The following is a 23,585-nucleotide window of genomic DNA, read 5'->3' on the forward strand; positions in this document are numbered from 1 at the left end:
GTAACGAATGACTTGTGTTCATCCCGATTCTCACTGGGTCAATACATGTAATCCACGAAAAGTGATTTGATCAGATTTTTTTCCTCGAACAGGTCGAGTTGCCAACAAATATAAAAATTAAACATTATATCTATCATTTATGATAACATAGATAAAAATTAATACCAAAAAAAAAAAGTTGAATTCATGAAACTATTGAATTTATAAAGTTTTGATATTGTAATTTTATGTTATGTCTTAAGTCATGATCGAGCAAAGACTTCTACACGGCCGGCATTCGGTATATATATCTTGAAAGCATACTGTAGCTAACGACGGTCAAACATTGCTATCGGATCGTGAATTTAATTAATTGTTATTCTGCTCCAAAATCTGATGAAAATATGCGGTATTTTCAAAACGCGGAATAAATAAATAATTAAAAAACAAACTAATACTGTACAATGAAATTTAGAAAATACGCAGTACTTAATGAGAAAACAAAAAGGAGCAACACTTTGTATTGTCAAAACCTATTATCTTATGTTACAAAAAAAAATTAATACATAATCCCTCGCCTTCACTTTTCAAGCTTCGCCTACAAAATTTGCAAATATATTTTTATAAAAAAAATTAAAATTGCTCGCTTGCCCCAATTTTTGGAGTAAAAAATTTGTAGAACACGAAATTAAAATGGTGTGGCCTAAATAACCTTTTTATGTTCATGTTTGGTAAACATTGTTGTAAATATAGAGAAACCGAAACCAGAAAAGAAATATACAGCAAAACAAAATCTAATATTAAGTAAAATTTAATGTTAATGAAAATCCAGATAATATATATAGCCTTTAAATCATAATTTTACCAATGTATACCGAAAACTGTTGTTTAAAATAGCGAAACTAATCATAATAAAAGTTGGTATACGTCAGTCATGAAGGGATTTCAGAAATCTTTGTATTGAATTCCTGAGAAAATCGTGACAAAAAATTTCAACTTGATTATAGTGTGTAAAATGATACAAGACTTAGTGTTCGACAAACCGACAGTTGTTGAGTGATAAATCTAAAATCCCATCACAATGTATTAATTACTGACTTATATAAACCAGTGGCAAATTCGGGGGTCCGGGGGTTGGAACCCCCTTTTGCGGCGATTTATGCATTTGAATGGTGACATGTAGTGGGAACCCCCACGCCCCAGGGCATATAAACGTTGAAAATATGCCGCACAGCCCTATATTTTGACCTTTGAAAAAAATGAAGTGCATATGAACTTTCAATTCTGAAATCAATTCTAGGATAAGATTATTTTCAAAACTTCACAGTAAAAATGGTACAGTTTTAGCCGTAAAAGGAGTTCCTATGGGAAATTGTATTGTCGATATTTACAGAACTGCAACCTATACAGCTAGTTTGGATTGTTATAAAATCTATAAAACGAGTCTGGCATTAATATAAATTGGAATAATTAGACCGTCATTGTGGTTACATAAATGATTAGTTTCCGTGTTGTTTCTCATTTATCATGTTTATTATTTAAAACTGTGGATGTAAATGTCCTTTGGTTTTGTGGGTCTTTGTTTACTCCTTGGTTTTGATTGTTATTGTCGTCCTGTATTATTTAATTCTGGTGAAAATTGTTAAACTACGTCGAAGTCTTTTTGATGATACGTAACCAATCTTGTTGTCTCAAGTTTCTGATAACAGTTCTGAGTCATAAATATCAAGATTTAAACAAGTTGCTTTCTTTAAAAAAGAAAAGCAATACATGAACCTATGACTGCTGACTGCCGGGTCACCAAAATATTGTTGCTGAATTTGTGTTTATTTTATTTATTACTTTGGAATGTACATAATTTTTCCGATTATAACCCTTTGTCAAATCCTGATTTCTACTAACCGGATGACTTATGCAAATTGCACAATTTAACTATCGCAATTTAAATTTATGCAGTTTTGCTTTATAATCTCGAATTCTGGATGCATTTATTTTAACTATCATATCTTTATATTTTGTTTCCTACATGAATGCCTATATGTTCTCACCTCGTATTTGAAGCTGTTTTTACTCATGGTAGATGTTGTATGCGGTGAAACCTGTGGCATGCAATTGATTTAGAACTCTTATGAAGAGACTTATTTTGGTCTCATAAAACATCTTAAATTTTAAGGTTTCCTGATTTTACAGGGAAACTTAGTTTTGCTGAAGAATTTATTAATTCGGAAGTTTATGAATACCTGTACACACTTTTAAAATAACCAATTTATATAAAAAAGGTATGTAGATATAAAAAGATATCAGAATTAAAATGATGTACGCCAGACACGAGTTAAGTCTACAAAAAAAGAATCAGTGATGCTCGAAGGAAAAAAGTTAAAAGGCGGCTAAATACATTAAAAAGTTAAGGAATCTATTCCTTGGGTAGACAATCCTTAGCTTTTCGAAAAGGTCAAAGTTTATAATAGAACAGTGACTCAAAAAAGAAACAAAAGAGAAACAACTCGAGGTTAGAATACCGTTAGTAATGATGACCGTGCTTGAAAGTCACATGTGAAGCTCTTTCTACTGTGTCCTGGATTTATAGATAACAAAAACGAAAAATGTGATCTATAATGTGAATGAATCAAGACGTGAAGGATAGTTGGTCAACACAGTGAATACAATTTTCAAAACAGTAACATAGTACAAATATGTAGATGCTATAAGGTTAAACTATTAAAACAAACAAACAAAAATTGAATCAAAATTTTATAATAAACTAACGTTCCTGTTAGTATTTTTTTTTTTTTTTTCAAATTCTTTTGAATATATATAATATCAATAAACAAGAACGTCAAGTATTTACGGCTGGACATTTTATTTATCGAATAAATCTATTTTTAAATTCTAACATTCCACTTTGTGAATATATTACTATACAAAATATAAGCAAAGACTTCTAAATCCATACTAAAACAGTATAAAATAATCAACATTAATATAATTGTAATTAAATTTTGTTGTGATTATTGTAAATCATTTTACGGTTGTTGTGAGCTGCAAGGATTTAAAATCATGCTTTATGATTAGAAAACACACAAGTATTTTTATTCACGACCGTTTAAAATTTAAATATTGAATAAATTTGCCTTACTTTCCGTTTTATGGATATATTACAATACAAAAAAAATAAATAATAATTACTCATAAAAGTTAAATACTAAAATGGTATGAAATAATTAACGTAGAAATATAATAATTATTTTTTATAAACATTTTTTTTTTTTTTTGTAGGATGCAAGAATTTATTTAGATTTAATTTTTATGCTTCCTTTACAAATGAATATTTAAATATACCAAAGCAGAGTATATTGTCATATAAAATACTTATTTCTTAATTGTAATTCTGAAATATTCTGATTTCAATCATTGTTAGTTTCTTCAGAAACATAAATACTGTACATATTTCGTATATATATTTCTTTGATTCCAATTGAATTAAATACTTTTGATAAGAATATTATCTTTCTGTTTTCCGATCTAATATTAATATTTTAACCAGAATGTTCTCTCCCGCTATAAGTCTATGATGAAATACACAGTTTCCGTGGTTAAATCTTCAAACATAATTAGTTTACATGTTATCGAGTCAACAGACAATACCACGTTATAATTGACCCAGATAGTATCATATACACAGTGTACAGCGGTCGTTTTAAAACAAATATAATTGCGTCGTTAAGGGACATCAAGGGACCATATCAAAGACGTAGATAACAACCTGTTAAGACCTGTATAAATGATCGAAAAATTTCGAGACGTTCCGGAAATTTTATTCTGACTTCCGGCCGAGAGGTATCGAGTGGCCCATAGACACATCCAAAACTTGCCAATATATAAGCATGAACCCCTCAGGGGGTTCATGCAAAAAAAAAAAATAGTAGTATCCAATGAATAATTGTACACGTGACAATAATATAGATATTGGAAATAAATTCATCATAGATACAAGGAATGAAATTAAAGAGTGGGATAGCTACAGCTAGTTTGGATTGTTATAAAATCTATAAAATGAGTCTGGCATCAATAGAAATTGTTGGACCATCTTTGTGGTTACATAAATGTATCATTAAACTCCGATGAAATATGTTAAACTATGTCGAAGTCTTTTTGATGATACGCAACCAATCTTGTTGTCTCAAGTTTCTGATAACAGTTCTGAGTCTTAAATATCAAGATTTTAACAAAAGTAGTAGTATCCAACGAATAATTGTACACGTGACAATAAAATAGATAGTGGGAATAAACTCATCATATACTAGTCAACAAAAGAAACGATACACGACTTTGAAATAAAATTTATCAAAAAATGTTACATATAAAACAAAATGATATACACTATTTTAAAAAGCTTTCATTTGCAATGTATGCACATGTGATAATGAAAATCAAAACTTTTCGGAAAGTATCTAAATTCCGTGTAAACGATCATAGGGTGTAAATTAGTTTTGCGGAAAGTTGAATAAAAAATCGACACATAATTTTCTAAGTACTAATTTAAAATAAAATTTCAAATTTGTTTAAAAATATTCAATATGCTAATCAAGTTATGTTCATGTTGTAACTAATGGGTTGAAATATTGTTTTTTTTAAATTTTGGGGGAAAAAAGTGTTTTTTGAAATCTCAAAAATTGCAAAAATGTTTCTTTTATTTTCGCCTCAAATCAATGCTTTAGATATGAAAACAATACACAATAAATTTGGAACCTTTCGGATTAGTTTTAAGATTGTTACCGCTTTTTGAATATCACTTTACACATACTGTCTATGGTAAATCAGTTGATAATGTATACATTTTAACGATTTCTCGTGGGGCCGAACTTTGCTTAACTAATAAACGAAGAAACTGTATGATTTTTAAAAACAAATTGATGGCAAACACTGTCTTTACCTTTAAATGAGAGGTTGACATCATTAGTTGCAACTTCTGTTTTTAAAATTGTCGTTTTATGTAAATTTTGTAAAAAAAAATCGCGAAAAAACGTCACAAAAGCAAAACAATATTTTTTTTTTAAACGGATTTATATTTCCATAATGATTAAGTATTACTTCCTTCAATATTTGTCCAATGAACGGAAAACTTTATCTTTAATTTGTAAAAAGTCTTGTATCGTTTCTTTTGTTGACTAGTATATATTGATACCAGGAATAAAATTAATTATTTACGCCAGACGTGCGCTTCGTCCTCACAAGACCCATCAGTGACCATGGTGACGCTCGAATCAAAAATGTTATAAAAGGCCAAATAAAGTACGAAGTTGAAGAGCATTGCGGGTAAAACATTAATCCTAAAAGTTTTGCCAAATACAACTAAATAAAGGTGAAACAGCTAATAGCTCTTTAAAGAAATTAGGTAGATACTTCTCTATTCAATAATTTTGCTCCGAGTTTATTACCCGAAGGTTTGAGGGTTCGTTTAATTATAATTACAAGAAAGATATAGAAAGCATTAAAACCATATAATGAGAACACAGACTGCGCATACTTATTATTATATGAGTAAATAAATTCCATGATTTCTCTGGGTTAATTAACTGAATATTTTAGTGTTCGTTTAATTATAAATACAAAGAAAGCTGTAGACAGCTTTGTTACCATGTAATGATATACCCACAATGACTGTATATATCAATACATATAAGTATGTTATTAAATTATCAAAAGTACATCACTAAACAGCATGTGACGGGTTTTTAAATGTATCACAAGTACATTACTAAGACATCATGTAAAAAGAAAAAAATGACTTGTTTATGTTAGCACCACATGAGGTATCAATGTTTGAATGTTATCATAATGTTTGTTCCATTATTCTACTGCATCTTTTGATTTAATGTTTAGTGACAAATCATTTAACTAGTAGCTTACAGGAGTTGGTATGAAACTAGTCATTCAGTCACAGGACTTCAAATATTTCAATCCTATATGGTTTTTTGTGTTCTGATTGAGATTGTGACAAATTGATGACTGCTGTACCTCTATTTTGACAATTTTACCTATTATGGCTGTTTTTTCACAAATCGTTTTAATTTTAACGTAATTCTATGCAAGTGTCATACAAGTGATACGTTTAGCGCTATAAAACCAGGTTCAATCCACCATTTTCTACATTTGAAGATGTCTGCTCCAAGTCAGGAATATGACAGGTGTTGTTCATTCGTTTGATGAGTTTTTTCATTTCATTTTGCCATTTGATTAGGGACTTTCCGTTTTGAATTTTTCTCGGAGTTCAATATTTTTGTTATTTTAGTTTCTGTATTAAGTTCAAATTGAATTACAATTAGTTTAATTGAATTTCATCAGCTTATACTTTGTATGACACATACTGACAGTACGTTACATTTTAAAATCAGATGTTTTCCCAGTAATCAAGGCAATTGACAATTGCATGTTTTTTTTTTTTTTTTTTTTCAAGTCTTATATGAGTAACTTCATCCATTACCCTGTCTTTCAATACACACAATTGATACAATATTTTTCTATAAATATAATATTTATAAATACATACTAATTCTACAATCTGTCGATACCTGATCTTGCCATGGCATTGCACACGGTCATGTTTTTCTCTGACTGTTTATGACGTCTTTATACGAAATCCATTGGATGTTGGATGTGTACGGATTGATAATTTAGTCTTAGGTGCATGATTTTTTATCAGTTGTTAGAGTCTTTGAACTAGCTGTCAGTTAACTGCGAGAACTCTCAGATTTGTACCTAGCGTCTTTTTGTTGTTAGGATGTACAAGTACCCGTCCACGTCCACTTGTATTTTTGTCCACCTGACGAGTTAAGCCTTTTTCAACTGATTTTTATAGTTCGTTCTTATGTTCTACTATTATTCCACTGTCCCAGGTTAGGGGAGGCTATGGATCCGGCCAACATGTTTAACCCCATCACATTCTGTATGTATGTGCCTGTTTAACGTCAGCATCCTGTAATTCAGTGGTTGCCGTATGTTTATGTTTTACATATTTGTTTTTCCTTCAATTTTTGTACATAAATTAAGCCGGTAGTTTTCTAGTTTGAAATTTTTAACATTTTTATTTCGGGGCCTTTTATAGCTGACTATGCGCTATAGGCATTGCTCATTGTTGAAGACCGTAGCGGACCTATAATTGTTAACTACTGTGTTATTTTGGTCTCTTGTGGAGAGTTGTCCCATTGACAATTATACCACATCTTCCTTTTTTATCAGTCAATTTAATAGAATTTTTTTTACTGTTGTAATTGGGGGCAGGGCGATACTTGTTGAGCCGTGTGACAGATTCATATTTTTTTTTAATATCAAACACTGCAAATTTTCTTTTTCAAAGAATATTTGAATGTAACCAATTAAAAATCCATTGATTGCATCATTCCCACTTATTTATTAGTCACTGTTTGTTTCCGCAACAAGCAATAACCATATATGATCAGATTTGTATATGATTAAAAAGGAAATCAAACTTCCCGGTTATTATATGGGTCATTTTCAAAAAATGTAGAATTTTCAGTACACCCATGCTAAAATTTTTATTTTTAATGGGAATTTCAGTTGTAATGGTTTAAATGAAAGCTTGACGGATTTATGATTCAGAACATTAATAATTAACACATCTTACATCTGTTTTGATAAGATTTATCTGTATTTAAGTCCGATTTTGGGGGTATCTGTGTGCGTACAGTGTCAGAAAAACACATTGCAAATGATTTTTTTTCCGATTTTCTGATCGCCTTGATATCTGCAAAAGGGACTTATTAAGAATGTTTAATATTACTATAACGATAAATCGTAGCTTCTTTATCATTGTATGTAACATATTATCTACAAACTAAATTCAATCAGCGTACGGGAGGTTCATGTCTATCCTGTTACCGCTACTTCAATCAACCTTTAAATTGTTCTCCGTATGAATATTGAATCAGTCAGTGTTGATTTCAAAAGTGCAAAGTAATCTTTACATTTAAAACGCAACGTTTCTTGAACGACAGTGTAAAGAAAAGAAATTTCAAGACATTTAGTGAAAAAAATTAGAGGGTATTTTTTCATGTCTATGGTGTTACCAACAATTTTGATTAATTACACCAACAGTATGCTTGTAAAAAGTGCAATAACGTGTAGAAAACCAAATTCACAATAGAAACCCATAATCACTTCACCAAAGGGAGTAGTTATTTCACAACAGCAATAAAAAACGAAGAAATTTGTCTATCCTGTTATATTTATCCTGTTACTATGGTTAGTATGGTTACAGTGACAGGATAAACAATTGTAGACAAAAACGTCGTTTAATTTTTTATCTTAACATATAGGTGCAAAACGAATGAAATATTTCGTTGTTTGAACTCATCTGAAGGTTATAACGTCTTAATCTTCCCAATTTAAGCATTTGCAGGTGCAGTACTGATATCGGTAACAGGATAGACAAAAAGGTAACAGGATAGACTTTTATATAGTGATATACCATAAACGTACGTTCTTGTTACCAATGAAATAAAAAGAAAAGTAAACTAACTTATGAGGGATTTACTTGATGTTGGGTTTATTTGAAAGGGTGAAAAAATGCCGAACAAAATAAATTCCTATCTAAGACTTGCATTACTGGCGGTCATTTTTACAACCTTTGAAAACCAATTTTTAGAGGCATTTTTCAGTACAACCTGGAAAATTGGCAAATAATCTTTTATTTTACAGAATGAATATATATAGAAGTTTATTCTCTTGAAAACAATCTAATTGGATACGTAAAACAAGCTTAACATTTGATCTAAACCTATTCTTAATAACCCAAAATTTCTTTTGCAAATGGTAACAGGAGAGACAAAATATTGTACCACCGATCAAAAAATGTTTCAAGATATTCTTGTATGACATCATTTAGATTGCATCTTTTAATATGTTGTTTTTAAAGTACTGTTTGTTTTGATTTGCTTATGTAGAGGGTTGTTTGAAAAAGTAACTTTTACTGAATTTTTCAATTTCAAAATTCGACATTTTTTGAAAATGACCCAAATACTATTTCAAATATATACACAAAATATTGTTTCCTCTATGTCTATTACAGACGGAAGTTTACGTGCATTGTTATGTTATGCTATTGCGAAGTTAATATAATATCTTTTCAAATAACAACCATGAAATCTGCACACAGGGTTAAGGGTCGGAGCAGAGTTAAACATTTTTAAATGTCATTCCTACAATTGTTCAACTTCACCAAGGGAATAAAAAGCTAATCAATAAAAAAAACCTCAGACAAATCTATGTAAAAAAATAGGTACTTTTCTTTGGTTACATCTTCTGACATCAGACTCGGACTTCTCTTGAACTGAATTTTAATGTGCGTATTGTTATGCGTTTACTTTTCTACATTGGCTAGAGGTATAGGGGAAGGGTTGAGATCTCACAAACATGTTTAACCCCGCCGCATTTTTGCGCCTGTCCCAAGTCAGGAGCCTCTGGCCTTTGTTAGTCTTGTATTATTTTAATTTTAGTTTCTTGTGTACAATTTGGAAATTAGTATGGCGTTTATTATCACTGAACTAGTATATATTTATTTAGGGGCCAGTTGAAGGACGCCTCCGGGTGCGGAAATTTCTCGCTACATTGAAGACCTGTTGGTGACCTTCTGCTGTTGTTTTTTTCTATGGTCGGGTTGTTGTCTCTTTGGCACATTCCCCATTTCCATTCTCAATTTTACTCAATGTGATATCAGTATATCTAGCATTTACTGTAATATGTATACCGTAAAGTGAGACTACCTTACAAACAGTTCAAATATACGTTTTTATGATCTTTTGAGAGGGCCTACCCGCATTGGTATTTCAAATTAGTGTTAGTTTCTGTGATATGCAAATACATGATAGTGAATGGTTTGTTGGGTTTATTCAATTGTTAATTCGGCTTATTCACTCACAGGGTGAATAAAGATGTTAACGTTCATTTTGTAGCTAAGAGACCACGTTTTAACCTCAATAAATTACCTTAAATAACATTTATTACGTGTAATTATAATCAAATGAATTGAATTGTATCCAATTTAAAAGTTCCTTAAATAATTATATCTACTATAAGTTATGCATACCTGAGACAGCAGAACAAGTGTATATACATGTATAAACTACACTTGTATATGTATTTTAGACTACAATGCACATTGTGATTCCAAACATATATCGGTTTACTGCAAGCGCATAGTTTGAACACGACTTGATTCGGAAAATCTTTAGATTAAAGCATTGAAAAAGACTCTTTCATCTATTGTTCAGTCTGTTCCTGATCAATATAATGTTCGTATGTGTAGCAACTGAACATATCTGGTTCAAAATACTAAGATAAAAAGGATACTACCACCCGTTGCACATGAAGGTTATACTGTACTTGCATTATTTGAGATTCCCGTGAGAAACATATGAAATTGATAGGTGTGTGTCACGTTGGCAAACATGCCACGTCTGCTCAATAGGATGTGAACAGTTGAAACACGATGAGCATCTCTCATACACAGGGAAAAAAACAGCATTTTGTTTCATTTGAAGTCGTTTTATTTTGTTGAATCTAGTATATATACCAGAAAGTATGCAACCGGTTTTACATAGTGCGTACAACATGTGATATGGAATCACTTTCAATAAAAACGATAAAATCAAAACAGTCTAAAGCCAAACATCCAATTGTTATCGAGCATCAAAACGAGACAAAAAAGTTAACTAAATACAACTCGAAAAGTCAAGAATCATCTTTAAATGTTAATAATTATTTTACATGTATCTGAGATAGATTTAATATAATCAAAATATAAATGATATGGAGTATTCTTGTGAAAAATAATCACAGCACGAACTACAAAATAGTCTTAATGTTACATTCATCTGTACTACGAAGGCTATATTAACTTCATTAACGCCTGCAATTATCAATCATCGGAATTTATCAGGAGCAATAATACACATCGGAAAGAGCACGTATAATAACACCGGATTCGGTCACGTTTCTATTGTATATATACTTTGTTTGTTTATTTTTGTCAAAGAATTCGGGTGTTTTAAATGTTTGAGATGTTTGATGTGGTGTATACTACTTTGTTTTTTGGTTTTTGGTGAACTATTTTATCCTTTTATGTTTTATTCATGCCCTTGCAAGTTGGATATATATATATATATATATAAAAGAGAATTGTTATTCTATTGCTTCTCTGATCTTGTCCCAAAACACAACATTGCCTTGTTCATCATTTGGGTATTCAATATAGGACTGTTTCTGGACAAGTTCTAACATCACCAAAGACAAATCTTGTGCTGGAATCTGCTCATAGAACACTAAAAATAATATATTTTGTCCATTTCTGTGATAAATATTTTCCATCCTAGCCATATTGAATTCAAAATTACAATAATATGAATCTAAAAATGATCTTGTCATTATACAAATCGTTTTCTTACTGTCATGAATGGCACTTGTAATATTCACCGTAATGTCCTCTCCCGGTATAAAGTCTCTCTGATGAATACAAAGCTTTAGGTTTCTTTTCACTTCAAGATTTGGAAGGCACTCTTTAATTATAAAATCCTTTTCTTTGTCAGAATACGATATAAAGGCATCATATGTGTACATGCCTTCCGTATCCAGGGGTCTATATCGATAGTATTTGCTCTTTGTCATATAATACATATAACGAAGCTTCCAACGATATCGATAAAGTACTCCAGCAACAACGGTGACAATGGCCAAACACAAAACCAGCGATATACAAATTACTAAAATCGTGTAGTCTCTGCATCCTTTGATAATTTGTTCAGCATTTTGAACAAAATTTCTATTTAGCACTTTTCCGCTATCGAGTTTACATTTGTAACGATGAATGTTATGAAAAACAGTGGCATGCTTAATCATCCAACTGAGAAAATCTTTCTCTTTGCATATGCATTGGAGAATGTTATTTGATAAATCTACTTTGAATTTTGACTTCATTGTGATATCGGTAATTGCCTCCTTTGCTTGCATGTTCGATATGCTTGTTATATTATTGTTTGATAAATCAAGCATTTCAAGCTTCGTTAATTGAGAAATGTCAAAAGCAATGTCTGATAAGAAGTTGTTACTTAAATTAACAATTCTTAATTTTAGTTGGTTATTAAACACTGACCATTTTAGATCATGAATTTCATTAAAAGACAGATCCACTGATTCAAGTAAGTAGCTTGTGTCGTTTTCGATCATTGGGGCATATGACTCAGATGCCAAAAACTTACCTAGATAATTATGCTGAATATCAATTTGTTTTAAACTCGGCATATCAAAACGACAGTCTATAAGTTTATTTTTAGAAAAATCCAAATATTGAAGCGTGTCTGGAAGTCTTTCTATGTGTTCACCTTCGGGTGTGGCATTAAAAAACCAATTTTCGTTAATATATAATTCACGTATTTTGGTGGAACTTAAATAATAGAAAAACAGCTTCGGTAAAATCATTTGGTATGGAAATGTGTTTGTTAATATCAGTGTTTCTAAAAGTCGCATTTCCCCTGTATCTTTAACCAAGTTTGAAAACCCTACGAAGTCCATCTCATTGTTTGATAAATTTAGAATTTTCATTCTGAACAAACTTTGCAGTGCAGACGGATTATAAATTCTAATCGAACATCTCGAAATTTGCAAATGCTCCAAATAAGGTACATTTACGAATGTTGTTTTGTCAATTTCAGTCAATAAGCAATATCCAAGGAATATCTTTGTCAAATTCTGCAACCGAGAATAGCCTTCACCAAACGATAGAACCCGTCTAACAAAAAAAGCATCAACATAAAAACTCTCTAAGGTTAAAATATCAGATATGAGATCGTCAGGAAAGGTATGTTCATGTAGCATACTATTGCGTTTGACATTGAGAGATTGAAGACGGACTAATGGTCTAAAGATGTGTGTTGGAAATACAGCATGATCATATCGCAATTGATTGTTTTGCAGTATTAATTGTTTCAAAGAGTGAAGATCAATGAAAGCATATGGTTCTAAAGTGTTAAGATTATTCCAAGACAAATCGAGTGTAACTAGCTGAGAAAGATTTTTAAAAGTTCCATTTCGGATTCTTAGAATAATATTATGAGATACATTGAAGGTGTACACATTTGTCGGAACAGCTGGAACTGACATTTTCCCACTATTTGAGCAATCAACATTTAAGCGATCCTTCCTAAGCACGCATCGGCATTGCTTATCAAAATCACAATTGTTTGAATTAACCAAATCGTCTCGTCCGAACTGAATAATTGCCAACACATGTATCCACTTGATAATCGCCATTAAACCAAAAACACTGAAATCAGAAACACGGTTATTCATGTTTAGGTTTATACAAATATAAATATAATGTTGTCGGTTAGCTAATACTTGCACCGAATTGATCAAATTAAGTTCCCCTATCTAAATTAAGATGAACCGGCGGCATTTGCAGTTTTGTTCTTTCAATTATCTGCTTTATAAATGTCAAATATGATTTTACAACAGTGTACACTTTAGAGTTATTACGAAGTTAATTTTTAAAACTTCTATATATTATCGAATTAAATCAAAGCCAAATTTTTAATTTATAACTAGCATACAATTTCTTGATTAACAATTATAAATAATACATAGTAATTTATTTGTTTGGTGAAATTTCAACGAAAATACAACAACAAACCTACCGCATAAAAATTAACGTTCACAGCCACAAACTTCCTCACTGTGTGCATTTAGTGAGACAAACAAGTAATATATAGAGTTATTATAATAAGGAAATATTTGAACTTTAATTACAGAAAAATACAAAGCAATCGAAATCAATTTATACAGTACAATAACAATATTTTCAAACGTTATATTATTCATATGTTTATATATATATCACAATTACGGAATGAATTGATACAGGAATAGATTACCTTATATGTATTTGACAAAACATTTACGAATGTTTGGTTGCAAATGCTCTTCAACTTCGTACTTTATTAGGCCTTCTTAACATTTTTGGATTCAAGCGTCACTGATAAGTCATTTGTAGACAACACGCGCGTCTGGCGCGAATACTTAATTTCAATCATGGTATCTAAGATGAGTTTATTTGCATCTTATAAACGATAATTGGTATGTTAAGAAACAAATATTCTACAGGACGCAAACTTCCAATTGAATAAATTAGTAGGAAGTTACGAAATAATACAGACTGATCCTTCCATAACTGACCAACTTGCATTTGTACACATATATATTAAGGGGGTACCCAACACTATACCCCAAAAAAATCCTGTCGTTTGATTTTTCTTATTTTTTTTTTTCATTGATAAACTAAGCCAACCTAAACATCTTGTAAACAATTTAAAAGATTTGAACCATAGGTTTAAAAGATTTGGCAACTCAAATATGGCATCTTTTACACACTAGTATCGGCCAAAATTTGAAGTTTCTGAAATATGGGTATAGGGTTGAATTTGTTAAAATTGATAAAATTTAATCCTAAATTGACAATAGCATAGCTAATAATGATAGCTGAGGTCAATATTAGTTCACTGATACCCCTTTCTTGTAAGTTTTGTATTCCGGATTTAATATTTTGCCAGAACTTTAATAGAATCAGCCCCGAAAGGTGAATGCTGTTCTTCTAGTATTTGAAGAGGATTTTTTTTTTTGAAAAAAATGTGTCGTTTAATTTTTTCATAAAACTAAGCATTTGGAGTGCTATACTAGTCGGTTGTTCTTGCAAATTTAAAAAAAAATTTAACCGTTAGATTTTTTGGTATTTAAGTTTAAATTACGTCCCACCCTCAAATTGGTTCATTAAATAAGAGCAAAATCTATTCAAAAAGTATATAATGGCCATATTTTTGTTCGTCTTATGAACTAGGCCTTAGCTATTTGGCATGTGGATGTATCATCACAGGGTTATGAATTCATATTTATTTGAAAAAAATCATATTACACAAGCTTTAATCGACCATACAACAATATAGACACATTTTTGACATGTCACCCCATTCAATGCACACGGAATACATAATGGACATGTATTCACATAAAATTGTTTGAAAAGGGAATCGTTTCTATTGAAGCGCAGTGTACGTACTTAACTACTCAACAGACAGCAAAGTGAAAACTTCCTAGGAATCAAACAGTAGGAGGAGTTATGCCAAATAACTATATACCAATAATGGGACGGACGGAAGGACTGACGGACAGGGGTAAAACAATACCCCCCCCCCCCCGACTGTCAGTTGCAAGGGCAAAAAAAGGATGTAGAATGATTTTTGATTTGTGATACGAGTTGTTGAAATTAAAAGCATGACACGCCAAAAATACACATGATACACAGGGAAAAGCTTTAAAGTTGGCAGATCACGATATTCAATTTATTGATCTTTTGGCCAGATTCAAAAATATACAATTCAAAACTTAACGACACAACCATTGGTGCAAAGAACCACGGCTCATGAGAGATGAAATAGAGCTGACTGTGAAAAAATCCTTATACTGTTAAATCAAGTTCGTTAAACATAGAATTTTTTTAGTTATTTCTGCAGAGGTTCTGAAAAATAGATACAATTGGTTTTTAATTAAAAGCACGGCAGTTACAAGTTTCACATTATTTTGGGAGCCCTTATTATTATAAAGAATGATTATTCTATTCAGTAATAATCTTGAATTGAGACTTGAGAAGAAACGTTTTCACTTGTCACTTGCGATAACACCACACTTTCTGTTTTATATTTATTTCAAAATTGCATTTGATAAAAAAAATTCGGAAAGATACACAAGTTAACATGACAAAAGCACAACAAAAGAAAATAACAAATTTTGCTATCCCTTCGAAATTTAAATTTGATAAAGCGAAAATGACATGTTCTATTTATATCATACATGTCATGCATGTGTAGTTTCAGTTTCAACTATAATTCTAAATATAGACTTTTAAAACTTTCCTTAAAATTGCGGACGGAATAGAAGACACCCGTTAATTTTCTACACCTGTCAGGATAAAGGTTGGAAAAAGATGCTAGAAAGATATATATATATATTTTTTTCTCATTCAGATGAATTAAGAAAGCAAAAATATGTGTAGTGTTTTTTTGGACTGAATCGGACGTTTTTTTTTTTTCTTCTTTTTGCCTTGTTCCGTGACATGTAAATGATGCACTGGTGATTGATTATCCCTCTGGGTATCTTTTTACATGAATATAAATCATGCAATGAAATATTCAATTGCACTTTAAAAAATATGACAGCAATTATAAAATTATAAATTATTCGTAATTTTTTTTACATTACTACATATATTACTAAGGCCATAGTGTATTTCATTAAAAATTAAAATACATGTTTCGTTTAAAAAAAAGTATTGTGGAGTCAATTCAGTTTTGATTTAATCAATTTGATAAGAAGATCTACGAACATAAGCCTTGTGTAATTGTCCAGGGATTCTTATTTATTTGGTTAAAATTTTATTGTCGGAGGGAGAGAGGGGGGTAGGAGGGGTCCTGATCCCGAAATCCCGACTTAAAAACAAGAAATCCCGAGGTCCCGAATTTAAATAAATTCGAAATTCGAAAAAAGAATTTCCGGATCTGGAAAGGGTCAATCCCTAAATCCCGACCTTAAAATACCTCGACCCAGGAGTCCCGATAAAGGTCCTATCACCCTCATTTGAGGAGGGGGGCTTGGATGAAATTTGAAAAACAAAGGCAGGATCAGGAATTTGGCATAACAAGCAGGATGCCAATTTATGAAAACAATTTCAGTAAACTAATGAAAATTGCAGGTCCGTAAAGAATGAAAAATAAAAAATGGAGGACAATAATGATGATTACAACTATAAAAAAAAATGCAGGACAAAATTTTAAATCCTAGTCCTCCCCCCCCCCCCCCCCCCCCCTAAAATCAAATGGTAGAACCCTTAGACTTCTGACTTTTCGTACTTTATTTCATTTTATTTAAGACCTAGGCATTGCCAAGTAAAAAACGATAACAGTTATGGTCCTTTCTCTTTCTGTTTCTCTCCTTTTCTAACGTCCTGGTTTTCTTTTGGTAAATTTATTTCACTTTGAAATTTCCCTATTATGTCTCATTGAAGATTCATTTATGGAATATGTAACTTTAAATGAATTAAAAGATTAAACGAATAACAAAGGGTGTACAGCAATAATGTTAACATTCTGATCATGATCTTTTAAAAGCGTGCATATTGCACATAATTTTAAAACGTAGCAATGAATCAGACTATGAGTAAGAGTTATCTTTTCTTAGGTGTTCTGTACCCCCTTAAGCAAAATTTATACACACGCATCTCAAAACTAACGGGAATAGATGTCCTACAATTTCACGTCTAGTGTTTTTAGTGTATAATTGTTCTAATAAATCGATTTATAGATGATTTTAAAGCTAGCGTTGCTTTGATTTATTTATTTGTAATGTTCTTAATTACTTGTTTTGTAACGTAATTTGCAAATTGACAAAACTGAACAGTGCCGCATAAAAATAAACATTTATGTCATTTTGAGTTACATGTAACTAACTATTTTATATTAGTTTCCCTATATTGATAAACAGTATGATTTTCCTTTTCGCAAATTTCATGGTTGCGAAATGAAATTGTACGACTGGCCACTAGGCAAGTTCAATCTTATTTGAAGAGCTTCGTTTCGAACCGATTCGATATGTATTGATTGATAGTCTTTAAACGCGAGTAGGTATATTTCTCTTATAAAAACATCGACGTAATCGTGTCGTCGGTCATACGAGTTACCAATATTTGTAACGATGACGTTGTTTTCGAGTTCCAAGCCTACGACAACAGTAATCGAAACAATAGTTGTAGTTGAAACCGCAATTATTAGTATTTTGTATGATCGAAGGGTACTATACAAATGTCTTATAAATTATTGCAATCTATATAAACATTTTTAAGTACTGGTATGCTTTGAGTGAGTATGCATATATTTTAAATCTACATGAATAAAATCACAATGTGGTTTCAGTAAATGTCCGAAAAGTACCGAGTCATCACGTATGATTGAATCATGTTCTTCTTACTTGGGATAAGCACATACAGAGTTTTAAGAAGTCTAGCATGTTTGCTCGCGCAAATCCCTCTGTCGAATCTGCGTAATTGGTGAAACAGTACATCGAAAGTGTAAACTGTATAGCAATTTGATAAGGGCGTAATTCATCTGATCGTTACAAAGCACAAAAACTAACAAAAACATTAAAGACACAAAGTACTGAATGATATCATAGTTCTTGTAGTAAAAGAAACTAGAACAACAGTAGGACAACCGGATGTGCCTTTTTGGCCAAAATGTGATTCGGCGGCGCTCAGTAGTCCTACGCCGAAAATTGGACTTTTTTGCGTCGGCCGACGTCAGCTGAAAAATGGCGCGCTTTTGTAAAAAAAAATCATTCGTTTACAGTAAAGTACCGGCGGTAAATGCTGTTGATTGTAAACACATTTATGAGAGAAAAATATATCAGTTTACTTATTATTTTCATGTTTGAACAAAAAAATAAAAGAAAATCTTATTTTTTCACATCTGAACATAGAATTTCGGATTTCGATTTTCTGCACTGTAGAATTAAATAGCGATATTAAAAAGGGGTACAAAAAAAAGCATATCCTTCAATTACCCTAAAATTTTTACATCGAAATTTTGCTAGTTTTTCACATCGAAATCCGTTAAGAAAAGGGGTGTCCAAAGTAGGGCAAAAAATTGTACCCATTTTAAAGTAGGGGTCTCATTTTTTGAAGGTTTTTCCTTGAATGGCCGGTAGAATTAGAAATTGGAAAAGATTCTGTTATTAAAGTAAATATTCATTCAACTATCAAGAATAGCTAAATCCTTATATGTGTAACCCCTATAAAAATATCAATATGTGTCAATAAATTGTAAAATTATAGATTTTTTTTTCGAAATTGAAGACGGCGCCATTTTCGCCTATTTCTCTATTACTTCTATTGGTCTGCTATAATTATTAGATGATTCTAAAAAATCTCCGCCTCGATTTGTTTTATACTTTCATTTTATAATCTTTGGTACTTAATGCAGATGTTATGAAAGAATTAGGCACTTCTATCGAGTAGAAATGGAGAACGGTCATTTTTATTATGTATGTCCCCACTATGGGGGCGTGGTCCTCCTTTCACTTGTTTCTGAAGTACACGAATCTCTCGAAATTAATTATCAGCTAAATATCATTGAAACAAAATGAATATATTTTAAACATCAATAAATTTTAAGTGCTATTGGGTTTTTTAACAGAATATGCCGGAATCGACCCCATCCGATGTTGTGTCAATACATAGATCAACGTTGTCAATTTCCGGCGCCGAAAATGTCAACGTAAAATGTCATTAAAAGTTGGAATCTTTTCTTCTTTGTATCAATTTTGTTTATCTTAATGTCAAGAAAGTCATGGAATATGTTGAATCCATATCAACGTTATACCAAAACAGGCCTTTACTTGGTAAACTAACAGTTTAAGGCCTACATCATCATCATGAGATTGACTTGTTGACATCCTACTTATAGTTGATCAAGATTCATTTCGTGCATAATTGTTACCCTTTGTGTTGTTACCGGCCGCTGAGTTTTTAAAAAGAACAACTTATCTGTTTGGTCATATCGATTTATTTCATAATTTTCCTTTCGTTCGTTAATACAATTATCGTTATGTGTTTTGTTTTTATTTTGTCAAAAAGGGGGGGGGGGGGCTCTTTTAATTTTATCAAAGGCATGCGTAATTTTTAGGGGCTTATGATTCTCAATTTGTGGTTTGCAGTGAAGGTTCAATCTCTACTTGACTTTACTTAATTTAAATCTGCAGTTTCTTAGGTCAATGATTATTTATTAGTATTACATATATATATATATATATATATATAGTAATATACCTATGCATAGGGGGAGGGGGGCGACCATTTGCTTTTCTAGGTATGACTAGGTGGTGGGAATTCGAAGAGAATCCTGGTGTGTTTGTACTAGTGCTTGTCTGTCCTAGGTGCTTTACCTTTATATCCATTCAACAGTACCTGTTCATTTTTTTTTGGTTATTTTGTTTAATGTAAGTTATTTGAATGAAGTATGTAAAAGCTTGTTGCCAACTTTTTTAATAAACCGCATAAACCATAACATTGGAGATCTATAGTAGGATTTTTTTCTGGATTGACTATTTATTAATTTGCATCCATTGCATCATTTGCTTTTATTTCTAAATATATTTCACTTTTGCATACAGACACAGAATATTCCTTTTCAGGTCGTCTTGTGTCATATTATTTATGGGTCTTTTGTATATGTAGCTTACTATACGTTATTGGTTCTGCTAAAATAAATGTTGAAGGCTGTCAGAGATCTATATTTAGTCATTTGGTATCTGGTGAAGATTTGTCTCATTGGCAATCATATCCCAACTTCTTATTTTCATATTAGAACTGTAATCAAGCCTTAAGCAGGCAAACTAAAAGGGAACTGTAGTATCTTTAATAAATAACTTCTTACAAAAAACTGTTCCACTTAAAAAAGTCAATGAAATATTTCAAATGATACAATGTAGCTAGCCATATGGAATATGTTTTGTATGTTGTGCATCTCTTTTCTCCTTTCGGTCACAGGGGCTATGTTGTATGGTTGGTTGTATCATACATTTGTAACTGGTGATAGGATATACATGTAGTAATGCAGTGTTGAATACTGATTTCCCTCTCCCTAAATTGATAGGGATAAAATAATTAAATTATTTAACTAAATCTCAATAATAGGGCAAAAGTGAAGGAAATCTAAGCACACTATTGGTTCTGCTGTCAGACAGGTTTTCTGCTCTTTGGTTGGGTTGTCTCTTTAACACCTTGCCCATTTTCATTTTCAATTTAATAGATTATTTAAGTATGTAATATGTGATAAATATCCAAAAGTGAGCTTATTTGATCAAATTCAGCCTTGTAATTCAATTCTTGAAAACATATCAAAGCAAAATTGAGTATTACAACATATGGATGAAAGGTAAAAGTCTAATTTACCATGAAAAAAGTCAAATAAATCTGGAATGGTAAAACTTGAATTAGCCTAAAAGTTAAAGTGAGCTTTCTTTAAATTACACGCATGCAAAATAAAAGGGAAACACTTAAGTCCAGAGGGAAGATATATTCGTTTTTCAGAAGTATACAATACAAGAGTGCACATGCTGAAATGTCTCGCCTTCTTACTAATCATATTATGTTGATAGTCCTAAATATAAAGCTTTATTACAACTGTCACACAAACTTAACATTAACCAAGTAAACTAAACATTGACCAATGAATGAACCATGAAAATGAGGTCAAGGTCAGATGAACTGTTCCAGGGAGTCATGTTCAGCAAACAAATCTTCCATACAGCAAATATAGTTGACATATTGCTCATAGTTTAAGAAAACAAAAACTTAAAATTGAGCAATGAACTGTGAAAATGAGGTCAAGGTCAAATAAAACCTGTGTGACTGACATATAGATCATAAAATATTTCCATACACCAAATATAGTTGACCAATTGCATATAGTAATAGAAAAAAAGACCAAAACTCAAAAACTTAACTTTGACCACTGAACCATGAAAATGAGGTCAAGGTTTGATGACACCTGCCAGCTAGACATGTACACTTTACAATCATTCCATACACCAAATACAGTAGACATATTGCATACAGTAAAAGAAAAACAGACCAAAACACAAAAATTTAACTATAACCACTGAACCATGAAAATGAGGTCAAGGTCAGATGACACCTGCCAGTTGGACATGTACACCTTACAGTCCTTCCATACACCAAATATCCTAGACCTATTGCTTATAGTATCTGAGATATGAACTTGACCACCAAAACTTAACCTTGTTCACTGATCCATGAAATGAGGTCGAGGTCAAGTGAAAACTGTCTGACGGGCATGAGGACCTTGAAAGGTATGACATACCAAATACAGTTATCCTATTACTTATAATGAGAGAGAATTTAACATTACAAAAAATCTTAACCTTTTTTTTCAAGAAGTCACTGAACCATGAAAATGAGGTTTAGGACATTGGACATGTGACTGACGGAAACTTCGTAACATGAGGCATCTATATACCAAGGATGAAGCATCCAGGTCTTCAACCTTCTAAAATATAAAGCTTTAAGTAGTTATCTAACGCCGCTGCTGTAGCGGCCGGATCACTATCTCTTTGTCCAGCTTTCTGCAACAAAAGTCGCAGGCTCAACAAAAATGAGGAATCTTATTAATTATACAACAGTGATATTGCTTTGAAACTTTTTTTTCATGAAAACATGAGTCAATAATCTGATTTGATTTACTAAATATGGTGACATTTCACTTATGCACATTTTAATGTTGATGAGTTGCATATTTCAAAATCCTCTTTTTACTACACATTGAGCTTATAGTCAGTTTAAGTTTCATTTATTCAATCGTGCATAAGTTCAACAAAAATGTCAGCTAATAAACACTTGAACCACCTTGGTTACCATTCTGTACATGAATATATCTCTCATAACAAATTTCATATACATTGCTGATTCCAGGTATCAAAATTTTCATCCTCCAGTAAAATTATTCTTCTGACAGGATGTATTGTGTACTGAAAATAAAAAAAAATATTTTGTTATTAAATTAAGTTTGTTGATTCAATTGAAAAGTAATGATGAATGATAATTTTGATATATTATATTTCATTGTTATGGGCATCTATGACCCAAATATGGTCTGCTTAAGTCATTCTCTTATCTGAAAAAAAATGGTAAAGTTTATTAAAACACTTTTGACATTTCATGGATATGATGCACATCATGTAAGAGTTAATTCCCTTATATTGTTTTTTTTTTTTATCTTTATAAATTAATTTTAAATGACTATCCCCTTCATTCTTGAAATTGGGTTTTAAATCCAAATGAAACTATCTTGAAATTATACAGCATAGATAATACATGTAGTATAAAATCTTTAAACTATTAAAAGTATACCATTTGGCCTTAAAGTCTGTATATAATTCTTGGACCTATAAACTATAAATTTTAATTTCCATTCCAAATGTATTCCATTGGCAATTTTCTTGTCCGACTGTTAAATGTAAAATATTTTCAGTCTATTTCCTTATCCAATTAGTGTTAATTCATAATGTCTATCATGTTTTGTTTCATATTTGTGGGATTGAAATCATAGCGCATTGTAAATAACCCACTGGTGTTACCCTGAACAGACACATTTGGATTACTTACCCTTAATATATTCAAGTCATATTGTTTTCTATTTTAAACAAAATAATTTTGCTTTCAACATTACTCGTCTTTGACATTCCATTTGATTACTGTTTTCTTGCTGTATGTATATCATATATGTGCATGTTCTGCAAGTGTTTTTGTTGATTTATAAAAGTCCTCTATTTTGAACTTTTGATTCATAGTGAACATCTTTCTCCATCCTGTAAATATAAAGCAAATGCACATACAATTACTAAATCAATTATACTAAATTATTCAAAGCAAAATTAATTTTGCATTGTTATTATCAACACATGAAACAAATTTGCCA

At 31.3% G+C, this 23,585-nt stretch overlaps 1 protein-coding gene across 1 annotated transcript; it reads right to left on the reverse strand.

Moving 5' to 3' along the window:
• Nucleotides 1-11,158: 11,158 nt before the first annotated feature.
• LOC139500197 (toll-like receptor 4) lies at nucleotides 11,159-12,219 on the reverse strand. Its single transcript, XM_071288935.1, has one exon. It carries the CDS (start codon nucleotides 12,217-12,219, stop codon nucleotides 11,179-11,181), a length of 1,041 nt encoding a protein of 346 aa, XP_071145036.1. The 3' UTR covers nucleotides 11,159-11,178.
• Between the last annotated feature and the right edge of the window lie 11,366 nt (nucleotides 12,220-23,585).

Source organism: Mytilus edulis, chromosome 13, assembly GCF_963676685.1.
Source record: "Mytilus edulis chromosome 13, xbMytEdul2.2, whole genome shotgun sequence".
Classification (NCBI taxonomy): domain Eukaryota; kingdom Metazoa; phylum Mollusca; class Bivalvia; order Mytilida; family Mytilidae; genus Mytilus; species Mytilus edulis.